Below are 19,565 nucleotides of genomic sequence, written 5' to 3' on the forward strand. Positions count from 1 at the left end.
AAATCTATTGTAATTGCAATTTCTCCGGTAAAACAACGAAAGCAAGTATCACTGCTGATACTGAAGATATTTATCAGCTTAAGTTACATGATAAGTATGTTTGTAGGCAATTCTACAATTATGTGTAACCTGTACTATTGCCTGTGTTGCACCTTCATTGTCAGACACATCGAATTGCATTTAGTCGTTAAGGAACGGTCAAGGGATGTACCAATATATTGTGCACTCGCATGCAAGTGAAGTATGGCGGATAAGCCAAAAATGTGTTCTTCGTTGGTGCTTGATGCTGCCGCTCTTCGTTGGTGATTGATCGTCACGGCGGGTCAGCTCTCGCGCTGATCATGAGCAATTTTGTTGAGGTTGGGTTGCTGTGGGTTCACGTCTTTGCCCACGTGGCCAGGGAACCAAGAAAGGTAGTGCAAGCCTGTGCACTTGCGTGTTTGTAAAATGTGGGCTGCTTCTCGCGTTATGTGGCCGCTTTCGTAAGCACGAATGGTGGCGCGAGAGTGTGTGAAGACAGGTTTGTGAGGGGTTGACCATCGCTAAAGCTATAGCAACCTGCTAGGCTATGACGCTCGTTGCTAGCCTAATCGAAGCGGCTGAGCGTAGGGCTCCGTCATCATCTACTACCGTGAGTGAGAAGGTGAAGGAGTTGCTGTATTCCTCCGCATCGACGAAGACGGTAGAGTTGCTATTCGTAGCGGTACGGTCGTGGATCGCTAAAGCGCGGGCCAGACATATGCCTCTGTTGTGTTTCGGGCGAACATTTCGCGAAAATGGGGTTGTCATGTATGTAGCGCATACAGCTTTGGGGAGCCTTATTGTGCGTTCAATGTAGGGATGTGGGGATATACCAGCCTCGCTTAGAAGTTGGCGGCCTGCCTTGGAGGAGGACAGCCAGATCACTTGGGCCATGGTCTTGGCCTCGATCACTTCATCGATGTTGCTGTGCATGCCTAGTTGGTCGAGACGGGAATTAATCGAGTTTTGAGGTATACTTGTTTAGTGCTTTTGCTCATGAGTGTGCTTAGTTTATTCTTTTCCACCTTCATTCAGTTGTGGACAGAAGACACGTAATTGATGTGGATCATCAGGAACGCTTGGTATATGCACAGAAGGTAGGCCTCTCCAAGGCCTCGTCTGCGACCCGACACTCGTTGAATTATGCCAGAAATTTCAGGAGGGCTTTGAATCCCCTGCTTCCACGTGCCCCGTTGTGTCCGCCACTGGACACAATCACGGACAGATGGACAGATGGACGGGAGGGTGAACGAACGAACACATGGATATACGGATGGACGGACACATGGACACAAGCAGAGCAATGGACAGACAGAGAGAGGTACACAAAGACAGAATGAAAGATGCAGACACAAACACACAGATGGACAGAGACAGACAGACAGACAGACGGACGGACGGACGGACAAACGAACGGACGGACGGACGGACGGACATACGGACAGACAGGTGGACATACAGACAGACAGACAGACAGACAGACAGGTGGACAGGCAGACAGACAGACAGGAAGGCGGGCGAACAAACGAACGAACACTTCGCCCCAATCGTGGTGGTTCACTCCATGGATATGCTGTGAGTTTTTTTTACATATGGTATTGGTAGAGGCCCATATCTTAGTGGATCCCTTTGTGATGAAGTGATCCGCATGATTTTGAGCAGTACTGAGATGTCTCGCCACTGTCGTACCCTCCTAGTCACCCCGCTATCACTGTCTTCCATCCTCTGCATTGAATGTCTTTCATACTCGTTCGCCCTGCCGAATACGACGACATTATTGCCGATCAATGGACGAAAGAGTAGCGCTCTAAAACCTGTTCATTGAGGGCGAAATTAAGCCCGGAATACAAGATGGAAAAACCTGCGAATCTCCTGAAGGGTTTCACTTACCCACGCTACAAAAGACAAACCGTCTCCTACTAAAGGAAACCACGAGCAGGACGCCAAGCAGTGCAAGGATCAGTTTGAAGTTTGGGGCATCACGGGTGCCTTGCGAGATGTTAATGCGTGTTTGCAAGCGGAGCATAACATGAATGCACTGTAGTTTTTGATGCTGTTACTCGTCCCAAACTCTTGTCGGTGTTAACAAAGGAAGCGTGGGACGCACTCCTGCAAAGTCCCGCTTATGAAGACCAAATCCTGGCCGTCCAGCGTGCCCATAATCGCGACAGCAGGCTAGACCTGCCAGTCCCGAAAAGTGATCAGCCGGGTGCACGTTTCATCGCGTATTGCTGGACCCAATAAACGTTTATTCACTCACTGACACGCCACGTGGGAAAACATGTGTTCATCGCGCGACTGCACAATCTCGTTCCGCGACGTCCTGATTGCTGAGAGCCATCACATGATTGTTTAGAGAGTGGAAGGGTGAGAGGCCACAACATCTTACCAAGCCCCTTACACAGGCCCCAACGCGCTAACGCGCCAGCGCGTTCTGGCAATTCTTGCGCCAGCTTTCGGGCTTGCACAGTAAGGGTGGTCGGACACACCAGATTGAGCTCGACCATAAGCTGCTTCGCTTTTAAAAAGTGTAACTTCTGCCAACGCAGGTCTCTTCTTCAAAGCCTTGCAGGCCAGTCTCTATAGGTAAAGCGCATGTGTTGAGTTATCACAAAAAGTGTGAGCAGGCGCGAGGTATTACAGAAGCAAACACAGGAAGCACGCTGTGCTCGACGTTCACTCTGCTTCGTCCCCGTTCACTCCATATTATGTCGATGATGACACAGGCACTAAACGAAGGAAGCAGCGCCTCACAGTTCTTTCTTAAAAAATATCGAGGATTGGGAGGGACTGGAATCCGGGTATTGGGCGAAGCATTGGAGTATTCTCCCACAATATAACAGTGGTGCTGCAAACTCACCCACCAAAATACACCATACAGGCGTCACATCGACCAAAAAATTACGTTAGCATATATAACTTTGCGGTGCTTCAATACATAAACGAAAGAAAAAGTTTACCGAGCCAATGTAGATGTCCTCATTTACATCAATAATTGAAACTCGCTGTTAAATGCGCCAAACTTACCATCTGATAGTCGGACAGTATGCTCATAAAAGTTTCATTTATTATCTATATTTTTTATGAACATACAGAAAAATAGTTGAACAGACAGACAGGAAGCTTTACTAAAGGGCCAATAAACCACCTCCAATATTTTTTTCAAACAGTTGCAGAAAACAGGCGCAGTGTGTGCCAAATGCCGTCGCGTTCAGCGATACTACGCTTGGCAGCGCTACGATCCACCGGTGCGCCACAAATTTCAAAAACAAAAAAAATTCCTCTTTCTTTTCGTGCCTTTCATGCCTTCGCATGACGCGCCGTTCGAACATCTCTGAAACGCCGGTCAAATTATGCTGTAGTTGGTTGAGCAAGAGCGTACTACTTCCAGTGAGCCTGCAAGCTGTTGTCCCAGCTGCTTGTTGTTTGTCGTCTTACCCAAGTGCGTGGGCCCGCTCGCGAATAAGTTACTGCGGCCCATATCGAAGCTGCGGGAACTTAACCCGTGTGTTTGCAATGGCTTTTATTCATTCGTGCGCTGTTCTTGGCAGCAAGAGCACCGAATAAAAAAATAGTCCGAATATACATGTTACACTGTAAATGTCGTCGAAAGACGATAGTCTTGCATCTGGAGAGAGTGAACAAAATGTTTATTTGATGTTCTGCGCAAAAAAATTGGTGAATGGTATCGTGCAGGCGCTGCGTTAGAGTGCCTCGAGCGTGTGGCGGAGGCGAACGAGCGTATCTAGGCACGTTAGACACAAGTTCCATCTGGCAGTTATCTTCGAAAACGAAGGCGTGCAGCCCGCGGAGAAAGATGCGCGCCAGTCTCCGAGGTGATAAGGTGTAGATCGCAAAGCGACGGGCAGGTGCCACCACCGTGTAATCATAGCAAAACGTTGCAAGCACCTTTTTGGGAATCGCGTTGCACTGTCAGCGCAGCGCGATTAAACGCTACATTCCGTAGAGTTACTTGTGCGTGTCTCTTCTAGTATAAAGGCAGACATAGAAAACATCGAAGCGTTATTATGCCGCCTCTGATATGCGCAACAATTATTTTTAATTGACAATCGCACAACTATGAACGCTAAACCTTGAGATATATTAATATTGGTGGGCTCTGCGGACCAAGAAAGACTAACGTCTTTAAAAATGAAAAGACGGGACACTTGTTACCTCGTGGCGCCTCTTTGCGAAATGCCTGGCGGGCCCTTGTACAGGTCCATCGTGTTTGCAATCCTTTGAAGGCGTGCGCGCAAAGCAGGGCCCATACCAGCACAATTCGTATAGGAACGGCACCGCGGTTTGCCAACAAGCGTGCACACAGATACAACGCAACTGACGGAGTTGACCGAGTTGTGGCAACCAGATGCAGACGGCGTTCCAAAAAGCGCGTCAGCAAGGAGGTATGTCACGCGAGATAGGAAGGGCCATGCCGCGTACGTCTCGCGAGATAGGAAGAATTTTGAAAGCCAGCTTACTAGGGAGCCTACTTGAACGGCGGCTCCACATTACACTCACTGTCACATTTCTTTTTTACTTCATATTTCAAGAGAGTTTGGTAACAACATGTACCAACTCAATCTAGAATTAAAAACAAGAAAACCAATACAATAGTAGAAGTGAAACTAAGAAAAAAATTGTCCCCGTATCTGCATGTTATCTGGGAATGTCATCGAAAGACGATAATCTTGCGCGTGAAGAGAGTGAAAAAAACATTTATTTATAGTTCTGCGCAAGAAATTCGGTGAGTGGTATTCTGGAGGCGCTGCGTCAGAGTACCTCGAGCGTGCAGCGGAGGCGAATGAACGCATCAACTCACGTCACATGTGAGACATGAGCGCCATCTGGTAGTTTTTTTTTGAAAAACAAAGCGCGTGGCTCTGAGACGGGTGTGCGCATCCGTCTCAGAGGTGATAAGGTGTAGAACACAATGCAACGGGTAGGTGTGACCACCGTCTAGTCTTAGCAAAGCGTTGGGAACTCTTGCCTTCTCGTGCAAGCGTGGCATGGTCAGTGCAGCTTGATAGGCACCACGGTACCTTAAATTACTTATAAATGTCGTTTCTAGTAAAAGGTGCACATGCAGAATATATACATGTTCTTGTGGTGCCCTAGACATGCGCAATTATCGCTTTTTTATTAACAATTCCACAAGTATGAACGCTTATTCTTGAGCAACAATAGTGGGCGCAGCGGATGGGGTCGGCCATTTCAAGTACCCGGTGCCGTTAGGATTGGACAAACAGACAAATGTACAGACTGGCAGACAGACAGGCAGACAGACTAAAATTTTTGCGTCGAAGGTCCCAAAGAAAGACTATCGTCTTTAAAAAATATACAGTCCACAGCTTCGCTTCGCACCTGGGTCTTTTAAGATGCAAGTGGGCATGCTACTTCTCTAAACTACGGTGGAGCCGCGCGCCTGTCTTAAAACGACGACACATTGCAGACTACGGATCACAATGCCACAAGCAGATTGGCACTTTTTGGGCTTCACTTTTCAACACCTGGTTTGGGCACTCCTTTGTTCTAGTACACTCTAGTTGCTCAACGAGAGTCGCAAATGGGCTCTTGAAAACCCGTTCTGCCAACTTTTACTGTGATGTACAGAGCTTGCCCTGCAGGTTTGAAATTTCTCGAAACTAATAAACACGAAACGAGCTGCACGTATTCATAAATGAATCACGGTACTTACCGGGGGACCCAGCTCTCCCGTACTTCCTGGCGGGCCTGAGTGTCCAGGGGGACCCTGCGGACCCATTTGGCCATCGCTGCCCCTCTTTCCCTCGTGACCCTTTTCACCCTGCAAAAGCGACAATTACGCTTCAATTTATTTCATCATTCCGGGTTCCCTTTTCTTCGAGCAAAAGTTTCTGTAAGAATCAAAACGCCGAATCGGGAGAAATGACACGAGAATGTAGTGCAAAGAACATTAGTACTAAATTACGGGCAAACACATACAGATGCCGTTGAGAATAAAGGGTTAATGAAGAAGACACTCGTACGCACGAGCCACGCTCACATGCATTCTTTTTTTATTGATACGTTCCTACGAAATGTGGGGAATTCGTCTTTATCAGCCTAACAGAGGACATTCATCATCATTGTCAGTGCTCCTCACAAGCTGCCGCTCGCTCGAGGTAACAAAGCCATCACTTCTTTATTGTTAGTTCCATTGAAAGAGCGTTCGTTTCGGACGGGCCGTCTCTCGCTCCTGCTCGACAGCCTGGTTGCCAGCAGACCTCGATGCACCCTACTTGGTGCTGAAACTTCACAGGATCTTCAGAACGACGCTAACCTCATCGATTCATGGTGTCACGCTGTGACCCCTGAACCTTTGGCGAAGAGTTCCCGGCTGCCCACTAACCACGTAATGGCTACTCCAATGACGCCAGTGCCTCCGCTCGCACCTGGATTCTATTGTACAAGAAACTGAAGGCCTTCTACGAGAACAAGAGCTGCTGTCACGCTGACGTTGAAGCTTCGCTTTGCTATTCAGAAGGACCGTGCGTCCTTGTTCTTGCGCCCAATGACGAGCCAAGCTTTCGTCGCTGTCCGTTTGCGACTGCCGGAACTAGAACTGGAGAAATTAGATGACCATTGGTAGCAATGGCATCGATTTTGGATGTAAATCTCAACGGCAGTGCATAATAATGACGACCTCAGCGCTGCCGACAAGTTTAACCACTTGAGCACGCTTGTCACTATAGACGGACCGCTGCCGCCATATTCGAACCAAGCATCGCGCGAGTGCTATAAAGATACAGTGGGCATTCCCAAAAAGACGTTTCGGAGACGATAAAATTATCCTACGAAACATTTTTAAAGCCTTCTAAATCTCAGGCCGGTCTTCTCATCTTCTAGCTCTATGACGGAGTTCAAGTGCATGTAGGTTGTCTCAAACCACTTGGAACAAGCCCTTTCCCCTAGTCCTCCATGCAATGAGAGATTCTCTTGTGATCCATCCGACCAGACCTAGTATTCAAGTATTATGTACTTCAGAAGCCGACGACAACAATGGCCGAAGTATCAATGACGCAAGCGCAAAGAGACGCAGAGGGTACGACAATAGACACAGAGAAAGAGCTATAAAGACTTCCTAGTACTTCAAACAACAGCCTCACTGCCGAGAAACTCTGGCATCATATGCACAACCGGAAAGGCCAGTGGTAAATCAGAATGCTGCCGAGATGTCACGACGAGAAGGACATCATGTCTTGTCAGCCACAGCAATACAAAGTGCACTAGAGAAACCTGATCCATGCCTGTTTTGTATTTCGTCGAAGCCTTGCTCCGAAGTCTGTGACAACGAAGTGACTGATTGATTTATTGATTTGTGGGGTTTAATGTCCCAAAACCACCATTTGATTATGAGAGACGCCGTAGTGGAGGGCTCCGGAAATTTTGACCACCTGGGGTTCTTTAACGTGCACCCAAATATGAGTACACGGGCCTACAACATTTCCGCCTCCATCGAAAATGCAGCCGCCGCAGCCCGGAATCGAACCCGCGACCTGCGGGTCAGCAGCCGAGTACCTTAGCCACTAGACCACCGTGGCGGGGCGTGACAACGAAGTGACGTTTACCGACAAAAAGAGGATTCTTACCAAGGCCGGGTGGTGTTTTTGATGTCTAGAGAAATGTCACATGACAATACACTGCAGAGTAAGACACAAATGCTCGTACAAACTATAAAGAATACAGTGCTAAATTTGCTGGTGTGTCCGTGTGGAACTCAATTCCTTCTGAAATTAAACAATCTTTCACGACAAGCTCATTTTGCCGACGAACCAAAATACACCTAATCACTGAACTAACTACAACATGTTCGATCTAGGTGCAATTAGAAAAATGGAATCGGTTCATTTTTTATTACTTTCTGCTTGTTTTGCACTGCTCTAATGAATTTTACGTTGTATGTGTAATAACAGTGACGCTCCTCCTATAGTGTAACTGGAGATGTACACCACCTCTTAAAAAAACGTAGTTTGATGTATGGTTCAGTTCTGCTTTTCTATTTATTGTAAACTTGTTGTTTACCTTCGTGTTTCTAAAAACTGAGTGAAACGTTTTCGTTCATTTTGTTCACGCTACACATTGAGTTTAGAACTTTGACACAATGCAATTGTCTGCGGCATATTATTCATCATCTTATTCACAATGTGTTAGGAGGTCCCTCCGAAAGTTTTTACTCTAGGACCTCCTCATGTCTTCCGCCTATCTGTTCAATATCACGTATGCGAACCCTTCAATGAACTTCAACGAACTTCAAATGCAATGGATGCTTCCGACGTCCTGTTACCTCCATGTGTGACCCGGACTTCCACAAAAGGGTGAACGACGCATCTACGACAACAGTCACCGTTCACTTCGATCAAGCGAGTCCTGTAATACTATAATGACGTGATTGACGCGCAGAATTTCCGCAACGATGTCGTCAAAAAACTACAGAATATTCTTCGACGAAGGAAGTCAGCGGAGCTTCACCACCATCGAAGCATCTCGCCAACTTGGCTGCCAGCTGTTACAAGTAGAAGCTGTGACCGTATGGGTATTTGGAGTTCACAAGACGGAGAAAATATGCATAGGGGGAAAGTGGTGGCGTGTGTGTATTGTTATATTACGGGAGCGGCTGAACCGACTGAAGTTAAACAGCAGGAGATGCCTGAAAAACAGCGGGGAAAAGAAAGAAGGGCGTTTCAAGGCTTCCGCGTGGGTCGCGTGGTGGTATTCAGCCGGGACTGTTGTGTTTTAACACGAGTGTAGTAAGCGCAGAGAGACGCGAGACGACGTCCTGAAGGCGGCCGACGGCACTGTGCCGATTTCGCCACTTAATTCGTAGGCTGAAGCATAGCTACGTCGGCTGCCAGGGTTGAACATGCGTGGTGCGTGAAGTCGTACTGTTGCTGGCGCAGCCATAGCTAGAGGCATAAGCTGCGCGAAAGCCACGGCGTAGTGACTGAGAAAATGATTATGATGAACGGCGATGGTGATAATGGTACAGTGTAGCCCTCTTCCTCTCACTCACAGAACAGAACCTGGTTGATAACATTGAGATCTTATAGTTAGGCTCACGAAACGCAACGGTCCATGGCAGTCCAGGTCGTCAACGGGATGGGGCTACTGGCAACCAGTGGGTGTCTGATGCTTGAAGTTAATATACATTCCTGCTGAGTCATGTTACCCTTCAAGGACTCCGGAATGGTAGAAGCCACGGGCTCTGCCGGAGGGTCGCTGACGTACCCTTGCTCGTCGAGGCAGCCTGGGTATTTTCCACCAGCGAGGTTGGTAGAGAAGGTGCGGGGTGTTCGGCTAATGACGAAGCTGTCACCAGGTTCTCGGTCATTGTAGCAACATGCTGGAAAATCTACTGGAGCATGTCACGGGCAGGAACATAAGCTGCGGGGGATGTTGAAGTAGACGGTAGTAACTGCTGGCAAGACGCACAGGTTGTCATAGTCGATGGGTGGCGATTACCAGACATCGTGGACGGTGATGTCTCAGCATTAGTGTGGCGATGAGCAGGTGAAAAGACGTCTGTGGCAGGCTCCGAGGCCTGCGGCAAGCTGGTCGTTGTGAAGTCTGGCGGCGCCGAGACATCGCGTGCCGTCGGTGTCGCGGTAAACGTGTAGGGGGCTAGCACGTGTGATAGACATTCTTCAGCGAGCTCCAAAGGGACGCATCTGTTGGTGGTGAGGCCAGTCGATGTGGGAGTATCTTCTACCTCATCGTCGTGGTCAGGTGCAGAATTCGATGTAGCTGTGACCAGATCAGAAGTAGAAGTTGTCGATGCCGGAAAACTAAAGTAGCCGTCATGGGACCCTGTGGGCTGGTTGATATTTTGCCTTGTGATGCTAAAGAAACTTGCCAGGCGCGGGTAAACTGAAGCGAGTGGTACACGTGACCGCAGCAGGTGAGCACCGCCCTGCACAGGGTGTCATATGGCTGCGGTCTTGTCGGTTTGACAGCAAAATGGCGAAACTCAATTGAAAGCTCGTCGAGCAAGATGGCGTGCATAAGCGGCTAGTCCACGACCCCATGCACAACGAGAACGGCGTCAAGCGGCATGAAACATGCCTAGGGCAAGGCCGGGTGGGACGGTGGTACTGGTGGGCCGAGTGGTGGAAGCATTGAAGCCGATGGGTCGTCGAAGGGCGTGTATTTCAGGTCACCAGTGTTGCGAGAGTGGAGAGATGTAAGACGACGTCGTGAAGGCGTGAGGTGAAGCCGCGCAAATCTCGGCACTTTATTCCTAGGCTCAAGCAGAGCGGCGGCGGCTGCCCGTGCCCGACACGTCAGGCGCGTGAACTCGTATCTGTTGCTCGCGCAGGTCGAGCTACAGGCATGAGCAACGGCAGAGACGTGGCGTGGTGGCTGAAAAATTATGATGATGTTAAATGCAATGATGATGATGCTACAAGGAGTAACAAGATCACGAAGGCTCTAGCGCAGCTAGTTCATTATGATGCTTGCAATGAAGTTCATCGTAGGAAGTAGCGGTGCAGCCGCCTCTTGAGCTCCTCGCGTATGATAGAACAGATTGGGCCACGAAGACGCTCGGTGTTGTTCTCAGTAGTTGTGAGAACCTGAGGAGCATACATACTCTTCACTCACCGCAAGAACATGTTGAAAGATTGCTGAAGCCTCTATTGTGACAGCCTTGGACAAGAACTCGGTGACCACCTTTGGAAGGCACCGAACAAGGCCAGCAAAAAGTTGCGTCTTGACGCCGGTCTTCGGGTGACGGTACTTCTTTTCCCACGCTATTCCTGTATCCACTCATCTGAACAGGTGCGTCATTGCCACCCGTAGTAGTGGGTCAAATGCAAGGCCACAAATCACGTCTCGAAAGAAAGATGGGAGCGCTGTCCTTTCCGAGAGCAAGCTTAACCGACGTGTTTTCAAGAGCCCTGCTGTCCTTCGACGAATAAACTTCACCTGGACCTTTGATGTGGCGTGACGATTGGTGCAGTTGAAGCGTAGCCCTCACAGATGTGTCAGACTCCTCCTGGAAGCCGAATCGCAGTCCCAGTTAACACCCCGTGTATTAGGCCAGCCCCAGAATCAGGGAACATACGCCCACAAGTTCACGTTCCCGTTCGCCAGCACTTCTCTGCAAACCAACCCAAACAGTATTGAAAAGACAGTGGTTAGACGCTACACACTTGAGAGCCCGCCGGTTCGCACGTCGTTCCATTGAACCCACCTCCAAGACATCGAGGACTGGTTAGTTCAATTCGAGTGTGTGGCTGCCTTGAATGAATAGCGACACGGTTAAAATGCGACGCATGTATTTCTTCCTGGAGGATGCAGCGTGAACATGGGAACAGAACCGCGAATAACAACTGAATTCTTGGCGCGAGTTCTGTCATCAGCTACTGGATATATACACCAGCACCGATCTCCCCGAATGAGTTAAAGAGCGATTCATGTCTGAATCCACATACCCGACGAAACTGTAACCTGTGTTGAAGACATGACACGCGTGTTCAGGTGATTTGATCCAAGAATGACGGCGAAAAAGAAGTTCTATCATATTATGCAAGGAGTCAAATAGCAACTATTTTGCGGTCTTGATTGGAGGCCTCCGAAGACTGTTGCCGCATTCTTATTCTAGGCTGTCACATTGAAAAAGATGCTTCCTCGACGGCGGGCCCACGCACTCTTGGCGTTCGGAAAGACTATTAGTCTTTGTACATCCACTGTTGAAAGCGGATCACGTGTACCGACAGTGTCTATACCGGTGCCTAAGCCTGGGGGCTTTTTTCATACTCTGGCCCAACTCGATATAACCAGCGACCGCGGGACATTAGGACTACTTGGCTTAGCAACGCATGCTGCCGTCTGCCCGGCGGCAGTCACGCTCACCATAGCCAAGGAGATTTTTTCCTCCGCTCCAGGGACACGCTGTCGCTTGGTTCCCCAATCTGAAGACCTCTTATCAACTCAAGCTCAGGCTAAAGATCTGACTGAAAGGTATCATCGGCTTCCTCTCGATATACCTGCTCTGCTTGAGGGTTATGTGGTTGGCGCTTTATGGACACAAGCGCTGACGATTCATCTGAAGCGGGAAAACGACCAAACTTCTGAAAAAAGTGATCGCGCCCAGGAATGACTCACATATTCAAACGGCTGACGATCACCTTGTCACTTGACACGGCTCCTGCACGAGTCGAATTCGGATTAGCATGTCTACGGTCGTAGCCAGCAATATTGTCATGCATGGATACTCAACCTACTTTTTATGGCGATAGCTATTGAATGGACGCTCTCAGCTGGTTTTTGTCGTAGGCATCCGCGTTGACGTTGGTGACCACACACTAAGCGAAATCTGACCCTTAAGGGTGTCAAAAAGGGTGCCGACACCCTAATCACACCCTTTGAGCACCCTATTAGCGCTTCAGCACCCTACAAGCGGAACCAAAAAGGTGCACACATTGAAAGGGTGGAAACCAGGGTGCAAAAAAGGTGCAACAACTAATGGTGGCTGATAAGCACCCATTAGGGTGCACACTCGCCGACAAAACTTTATGAGCAACATGGTCATAGAGCATAACCAACAGCTTTTAGAGGTCTCCTGGTTAGACATCATGGTCTCATTTGTAGCCCCACCGCAGTAACGGATATCTTAATAGCACTAGTGCCCAGCTAAAAGTAAGTTCTGCACTGGTTCAGGCATTCTTGCTGCCTTTTTTCGTCGCCTCAAGGCCGGCACTGACTAAGCTATGCGCTACAAGCTCACAAGTCAATGGCGGAGTACGCAGCTTGTAGAGCTACAACTTGATTGTGACTTACACATATAGAGCTCTCGGCCTCGTTTGCGCCTAACATTGCAACCAAAACTTTATCCATGACAGTATATATAAATCATACGTTTGTTAATGCAAAGAAATACAAACCAACAAGACCGTGGTAGAGAAAATAGTTTTTGTGTTGTACAAATATTTGTTAACCTTACAATGTATCAGTCGGCACGTGTTACCAAATTTTATGGCGAGCTATGAACTTTGACTTTCTATTAGTAGAACATTAAAAAACGTTTTTTTTTCTTTTATTCATAGAAATATTCTTCAAAGCAAGGTAAAATGAGCCTTGACTAAAACCTTTTCCCTAAAGAAAATTCACTAAAGACAGCTACAATATTGTTTGCCAACCAGTACGCTTATTTTGTTGTGACGAATTTTGCTTGCTGTCTGTAATTTGTACTAATCTAAAACCATTTTCACACTGTTTTAAAAGCCACCCTAATCACTCAAACAATGTACAGATGTTAACAAGGTATCGGTTTAAGAAATACACAATCAAGCAAACGTTTCGAATTTCGCGAGCTCTTTGACATTTCAAATTTCGTGCGAATACGTGTTATGTTTTTTTTCTTTTTCAAAGTTAAGATACATCCTCTGCAAAACACTCTAACGTATCTTCTGTATTCACTTTTTTTACTATAATTTTAAGCAGAAACAATCTACTCACTTGTCATATAAAAGATTATGTGCGCAAATGCGGATCGGTGGTGTCAGAAGGACAGAAATGGCGGAATCGTCCTGGACGGCTCAACGGCCGTGTGCAGCGTTGTTTAAAGTCGATTTTTTATGGTGTTGAAAGTGTGCTTGTTCTGTCTTTCGTGTTCTGTTGGTGCTGCTTGTTACTAAGATGCACTATACTCAAGAGAGGATCGGCAGCTTGGTACCGTCAAGCGCTCGCCATACTAAAAAGGTAGGTGGATGTTTCTGCTGTCGACGCTTTGGTTTTTGCTCCTCACTCCTTGGCCGCGGCGCGTCCGATCCAGGCTGCTGTGCTTCCGCTCGCGTCGTCGGCTCCTCCCGCAGTTAACACCGGGAGCGCTATAGTATATTACGTTGTGAACTAAGGTTTTCCTAGCTACTAGATGGTACGCGAGTTTTTATTAACGTAGCGAGCCTGTTAGCGCGTCTGATTTCATTAGGCTCAAGTCTAAGGTCAAGGACGTTACGCGCGTTCGAATTTTTTTCATGGGGAGGGGGTTCAAAGCTATGAGCGCTGTGCGGCTGTGATTCGGCGGGCGATGTGAATCGCTATATTTTTGCAATGCCGTCACACACCGTTTGGGGACTGCACCTGTAAGCCGTAAGCGTTGTCTGTGAGTCGCGTGCGTTGGAGTAGGCCGGTGATTAGCGTTGAATTAGATCGTTGTGTACTTAATTTAGAAGAATGGAGAAGAATGACGTGGTGTCCGCGTTGGTATTTACGCGGCCTTGTTCGTTTTATGTGCCAAAGAAGTATCCGAAGAAAGTTTTATATGTTACGCGTCCTCTTTTCAATGGCTACATGATCGTTAAATGTGTGTGACGACTATAAGGTAGATGTGTTTTCCTGTGTGACCAAACGTGTTTATATCCACCGGGCACGTTTAATAATAAATTACCATAATATTCAGCTTAGTTAGGTGTGCGTGAACTTGACACAGCGTGCTGTAGGTGTGGTTCTCAAAGCGTGCAATTACGCCTGGGTCAATACATTTTGTGTATGAGTGGCCGAATAGCCGTACCTTAGCTGTGCAGGCGCTAGGTTGAGCAGTAGTTTACTCCTTCAAGCGCAGTTTTGGTGGCACTGCTTGTTCGCCCCTAGTCACCTATCATTGCATTGTTCTGGTTTTTAAGAATTGTGGGCGTCGCAGCCCGCTTTTGGGTTACAACTTTGCCGAATACCTTTACGTCTACAAACATTCTAAAACAAAGTTCTACGACAACTTCCAATGAAACTTTCGAAAATAAGTGTAACGCTTTATCTGATCTCATAAATTCTTTATGTCCTCGCTGCAGACTCACAAGTGACCTGTGGTATGTGCAGTGTATCAATGCCTAATTTATTGCTCAATACACACTAAGGTTATACATCACGTTATGCGTGCCTAAGGCATGCGTATGTTGCTGCTGACATGCAAAATTAGACATTGTATTTATGTAAAAATGAACAAATCTAAACTGCCGTTTTTTTGAAATGTACGCATCATACCAATTGAATATTATCAAAAATAATGTTCACCAAGTGATTGTTGTTTATTAGCTTGCATCGACGTCACTAAAACCACCTTGTTGGTACTTGGACCACATGGTAGGATGCAAGTTATTATGACGTCGTATTGAATGTTATTTTAACATGATTTGCAAGGTAAATTTTTATTAGCATACAGAGGCCAATGACGTTGTGGCGCCATCGTTACCATAATGAAGCAGGTTAGGCACAATGTGATTCTGTTGCTTTTACGTCATGTTGGGAAACCAATATGTGTTGTAGCTATCTGTAGTTGCTGAGATCCTGGTTGCCGGTCATTATTGCAGAAGCTTGCCCCCTTTATTGTGAGGGAATGTGTTTCAAGATTGATGATTTGTCTTAGCGTTTCCACTCCCCCCCCCCCCTATGGTCATTACACAGCTTGTGCTGTTTGATGAGAAGTGAGGTTTAGTGCCTTTTTAGCCAACCAGAACAATTTAGATCAATGATCACAATGAAGCAGCCTACAATATTCATTTAGTGAACTTAACTTCAGGCAAATTATAAACGTCCAAATGTTAGCCGCTTTAAGGAAGCTTCATTCTTTGAAATCTTGAGAAGAAATGGCAGAAAAAGAAAGGCAGGGAGGTTAGCCAGACCAGCAAAGCCGGTCTGCCACCCTGCATGGGGGAGCAGGGAGATTGAAGACCTGTTGCAGTGGTCTAGTCGCTAGGGTACTCGGTTTCTGACCTGAAGGTCGCAGGATGAATTCCCGGCTTTGGTGGCTGCTTTTTCGATGGAGGTGAAAATGCTGTAGGCCTGTGTGCTCAGATTTGGGTGCACGTTAAATATCCCCAGGTGTTCGAAATTTCTAGAGCCCTCCACTACCTTGGTAAAAAATTCATGTGTCAGTATACGTTTAATTTTATGTTTTATCTGCAGTGAATGCATATGCGCATACTAGCATGTATATGCAGTGGTATTGCACTTTTACGTAATGAAATATTTACGTGGAGCATATTGTATGGCATTTACCTAAGAAACACATCACATGGATGTCACACCTACAGAAATGCAAATGTGCCTCTATGGATGCAGTGGTGCATAGATTTGGCCAGCTTGAAGAACAAATTTATTGATCGCAGGCAACAACATTACTCACGCACGCTTATCTCTTAATTACACACCGTCGATACAGCTAAAAGGGGGTGTCTTCGTCTAAAAGTTCTAACTTCATCTTCGTGCATGAGCGAGCTGTAAAGGTGAATGAAAATTCACATGTATGACATTGACACGAAAAGCTCTGCAACAGCATGTTTTTCGTTGTATTTATACTGCAGCATGCCCTTTTTGTATTTCTCAGTTCTGTGCCACCAAATATATGTTGGCCATGCGTTTCTAGCCATTCACAGCAATTTGGTAAGCAGCGCATGCAGTCTAGACAAACCTCACTGAAATAATTTTTTTGCACCGATGCAGAAATTCTTCGGCACGGTCTGTCATTTCATGTGAGTGAGGCTGCTCAAGGAAAGTTCCTGACAAGGTCAAGGAGCCCAAGCCCCAGCAAACTCTGAACCATTGTTTCAAGCATCAGCTATGTTCACCTTGCTCATGCGCTGTGCCTCACCAAGCTACTGGACGCTGCCTACTTATAAGAAAAGCTCTCCATATTCCCCTCAGTTTGGCAGCAGTGTGTGTGGTCTTCACAGTGCTTGCCAAAATCATTTTTGCACAGGCTCGACACCTATTTCTTGCTTCAATTATGTCAGTATTACTGCATGCACTCCTGCCAAGCAAGAGTACTAATGTTTCTTGTGAATTGTTTGTCATGATAAGCAGATGATTTCAGGCACAAAATTCATGCTGAACTTTGGTCCTTCAAGTAGTGTGGAACGAAGCTAGTGACAGTGTCAACGAGCTCTCTTTAGAAATAAAGGCTTTGCATGAAGAGCCTGTCGCACTTTGAAAGAGGCACAAAAACTTCCAGGTGAAAACAAGCAACTTCAGATAAAAATTGATGAATTTACATTGTATTCAAGGTTGAACTATGTGACATCAAAGGCGTCTCAGATGAGTGTTTTCTTTTGACGCTCTCCGAAATGTTTGTGCGATGATGGAAAACCATTACTCGTGATGATATTGATACTACAGACAGAGTAGGAACAAACAAGCCTAGTTTAAAAAAAATAGTAGTGCATTATGCCCGATGTCACAAACGTATTGTTCTGCATGAGACAAAAAACTTATGTCTGTCTACAGTGACATTTCGTTTTAGATTAAGTAGTCCTATATTTGTCAATGAACACTTGACAAGACATATGGTGGTTTTGGGACGTTAAAGCCCACAAATCAATCAATCAACACTTGACAAGACAAGGTAAGCAGTTATTGAGAGCACGAATGCAAAAAAAAAACAAGTAGGATGGAGGTTCGTTTGGATGCAAGGCACGAAATTTATAGCAAAAAATGGAAACATTAGCAATTTTAAGGACTGCCTTTTTGGAAGATCTGGCAAAACACTGTGTTGATACCTTCAGAGCCACACTTTTATTTGAGCTTGCAATGCCGGTAAACTATGACTGACATGGCAGAATTTTGATTCCTAAATAGAAAAAAAATTGATGCCTGACAGTGAAAAAGGCCACCAGCTATCTTCAATGTGGTTACCTTAAATGCTCTTAGCATTATAATTAAAAATAGTAGCCTGTGTCTCTATTTCGATGACATGTCGGTAAAATTTGATGCCATTCATTTGACATAATCCTTGTATTTTTCGTGCGACATAGCCCACCAAAATTATCAGGGTACAATTATCATGGCATTGTGTGGTTCATAAAACGGGTAAGAAGAATAGCACTGTACATCAAAAGTTAGTTTTTGGCCGATGTCAATGGACTTCCGTGTGTTAAGCTTTGTGTTGAGTGTCTAGTAATACGACTTGGGGGTTATGTTTTGCAGCAATTAGCAGGCCTCCATTAGTTCATAAGTAGAAATTCTTTGAGTTTCTGGAAACTAGGTTACTTGATTTTTCGGTCACAAATGCACAGACGATTTTTCGCTCACAACCAACAGGGCAGACGCCGGCGGCGGGTTTTCCGTGACACGAGCTCTTGAACGCTATCATGTTGAAAAGCTGACATAGGCAGCATTGACAAATTGAAAGCAAAGTATAAAATTAAGTGTCCCAGCAGGAATCCAAACCTAGTATTCTGCTTGGCAATTAGGTATTCTACCACAGAGCCATACCCAGCCTCGGTTATACTTTCCAAATAGTTTCCAATGTTTGTGTAGCATCAACTGTTGTTGCAGTACTGGCTATTAAATTTTATAACTATTACATATGCACTCCTATGATGCGGCTGTGAGGTCGAATCAAAGTCGATTGTAGTCAGGCACCATCCTGTGAGGTATTTGTGTAGCAGTATTAAGGGCTACCATCCTCGCAAGTCCCAGCGCAAACACCAATGCTTCATACCAGCCTTCCACTTCGTGTGTGGCTAATATCCATGTTTCTGTTGGCATCGTTACGAAACTGCAAATAACTGCTAATGTTGTCATATGTGTAGCATCTCCCCATAACAAATGATACATATGCGGCTGTTTACGTATGTGTGTGCGAGAAATTGTACATATATTGATCTCCACTTCATTAGATCGCTTAATGAAAAAATTAAAATACATTCACCTTGCAACCGCGTGTTTCGCATAACATCTATTCCCAAAGGGCGTGGGATCTGCAGAATTTTTAACATCAATTCTGTAACCTAAATGCTACCACAAACAATTATTTATTAAACATGAACAGCTGGACTGCAACATACTAAGTTTTAGGTATTAGGAAAACTGAAAATATTCATGATGACAGCATACCTAACAGGCAGACACTAGTACTACATACATGACACACTATAGTACAGCTAGACTAGAATATTGCTTATTGGCATTTTACGATTCCTTAAAAACCCTAACTAACTTCAGTGCCTTATTCGGTTTGTTGAAATTGGAGGTGCGCAATCACCTGACGAATAGCTTTTTTACTCAAACCTAACTCATGTATCACGTGTGCATCGTGCTGAATCATTGCTGAGATGTTTCTTGTATATATATTTCGTTTCTAACATGCTGTTTGTTTTTAAAAAGTATGTGAAATCTGTTGTGTGTGCTACTCTCTGTAGGCCCCCAGGTACTGTCAAGTTGTTTACACAGCTTTTTGCCTCGGGGACCCCCAAAAAGCATGTTTTTTGTTGAAAACAAAGCGGATTTGGACGCTGACTTCTACTCACACAAAATTAAGAACACTCGAGCATGACAAAGCATATTGTATCTTGGACAGTTTGTCTTGTGAAATTCTTGGTAATTACTTCTGTCTTTATTTTAGGCTTCCGGGTGCGGATGTGCTGTAGAGAAGGAGCACCCTGACCACACTTCTGTCAAAGGAACCAAAGTCACCTGGGCAGCTGAAGATGGATTGTGCAAGTGTTTGAATGATCACATTATATTAATCCGACATTACATGCATTACCTTGTCAATATTTGTGATTTTGTAACACACAAGTTTAGAAACACAC

The 19,565-nt window shown here is 46.0% G+C and overlaps 1 protein-coding gene across 1 annotated transcript in view; it reads right to left on the reverse strand.

The window, feature by feature from the left end:
* The window catches only part of LOC119172983 (uncharacterized), a 1,299,788-nt gene that overhangs the window by 377,310 nt on the left and 902,913 nt on the right, over positions 1-19,565 (reverse strand). Inside the window, exon 36 of the mRNA XM_075893951.1 lies at positions 5,720-5,827. Within this exon, the coding sequence (XP_075750066.1) occupies positions 5,720-5,827 (108 nt within the window). The remainder of the gene's footprint in view (positions 1-5,719; positions 5,828-19,565) is intronic.

This window comes from Rhipicephalus microplus, chromosome 4, assembly GCF_043290135.1.
Source record: "Rhipicephalus microplus isolate Deutch F79 chromosome 4, USDA_Rmic, whole genome shotgun sequence".
In the NCBI taxonomy this organism is placed as follows: Eukaryota; Metazoa; Arthropoda; class Arachnida; order Ixodida; family Ixodidae; genus Rhipicephalus; species Rhipicephalus microplus.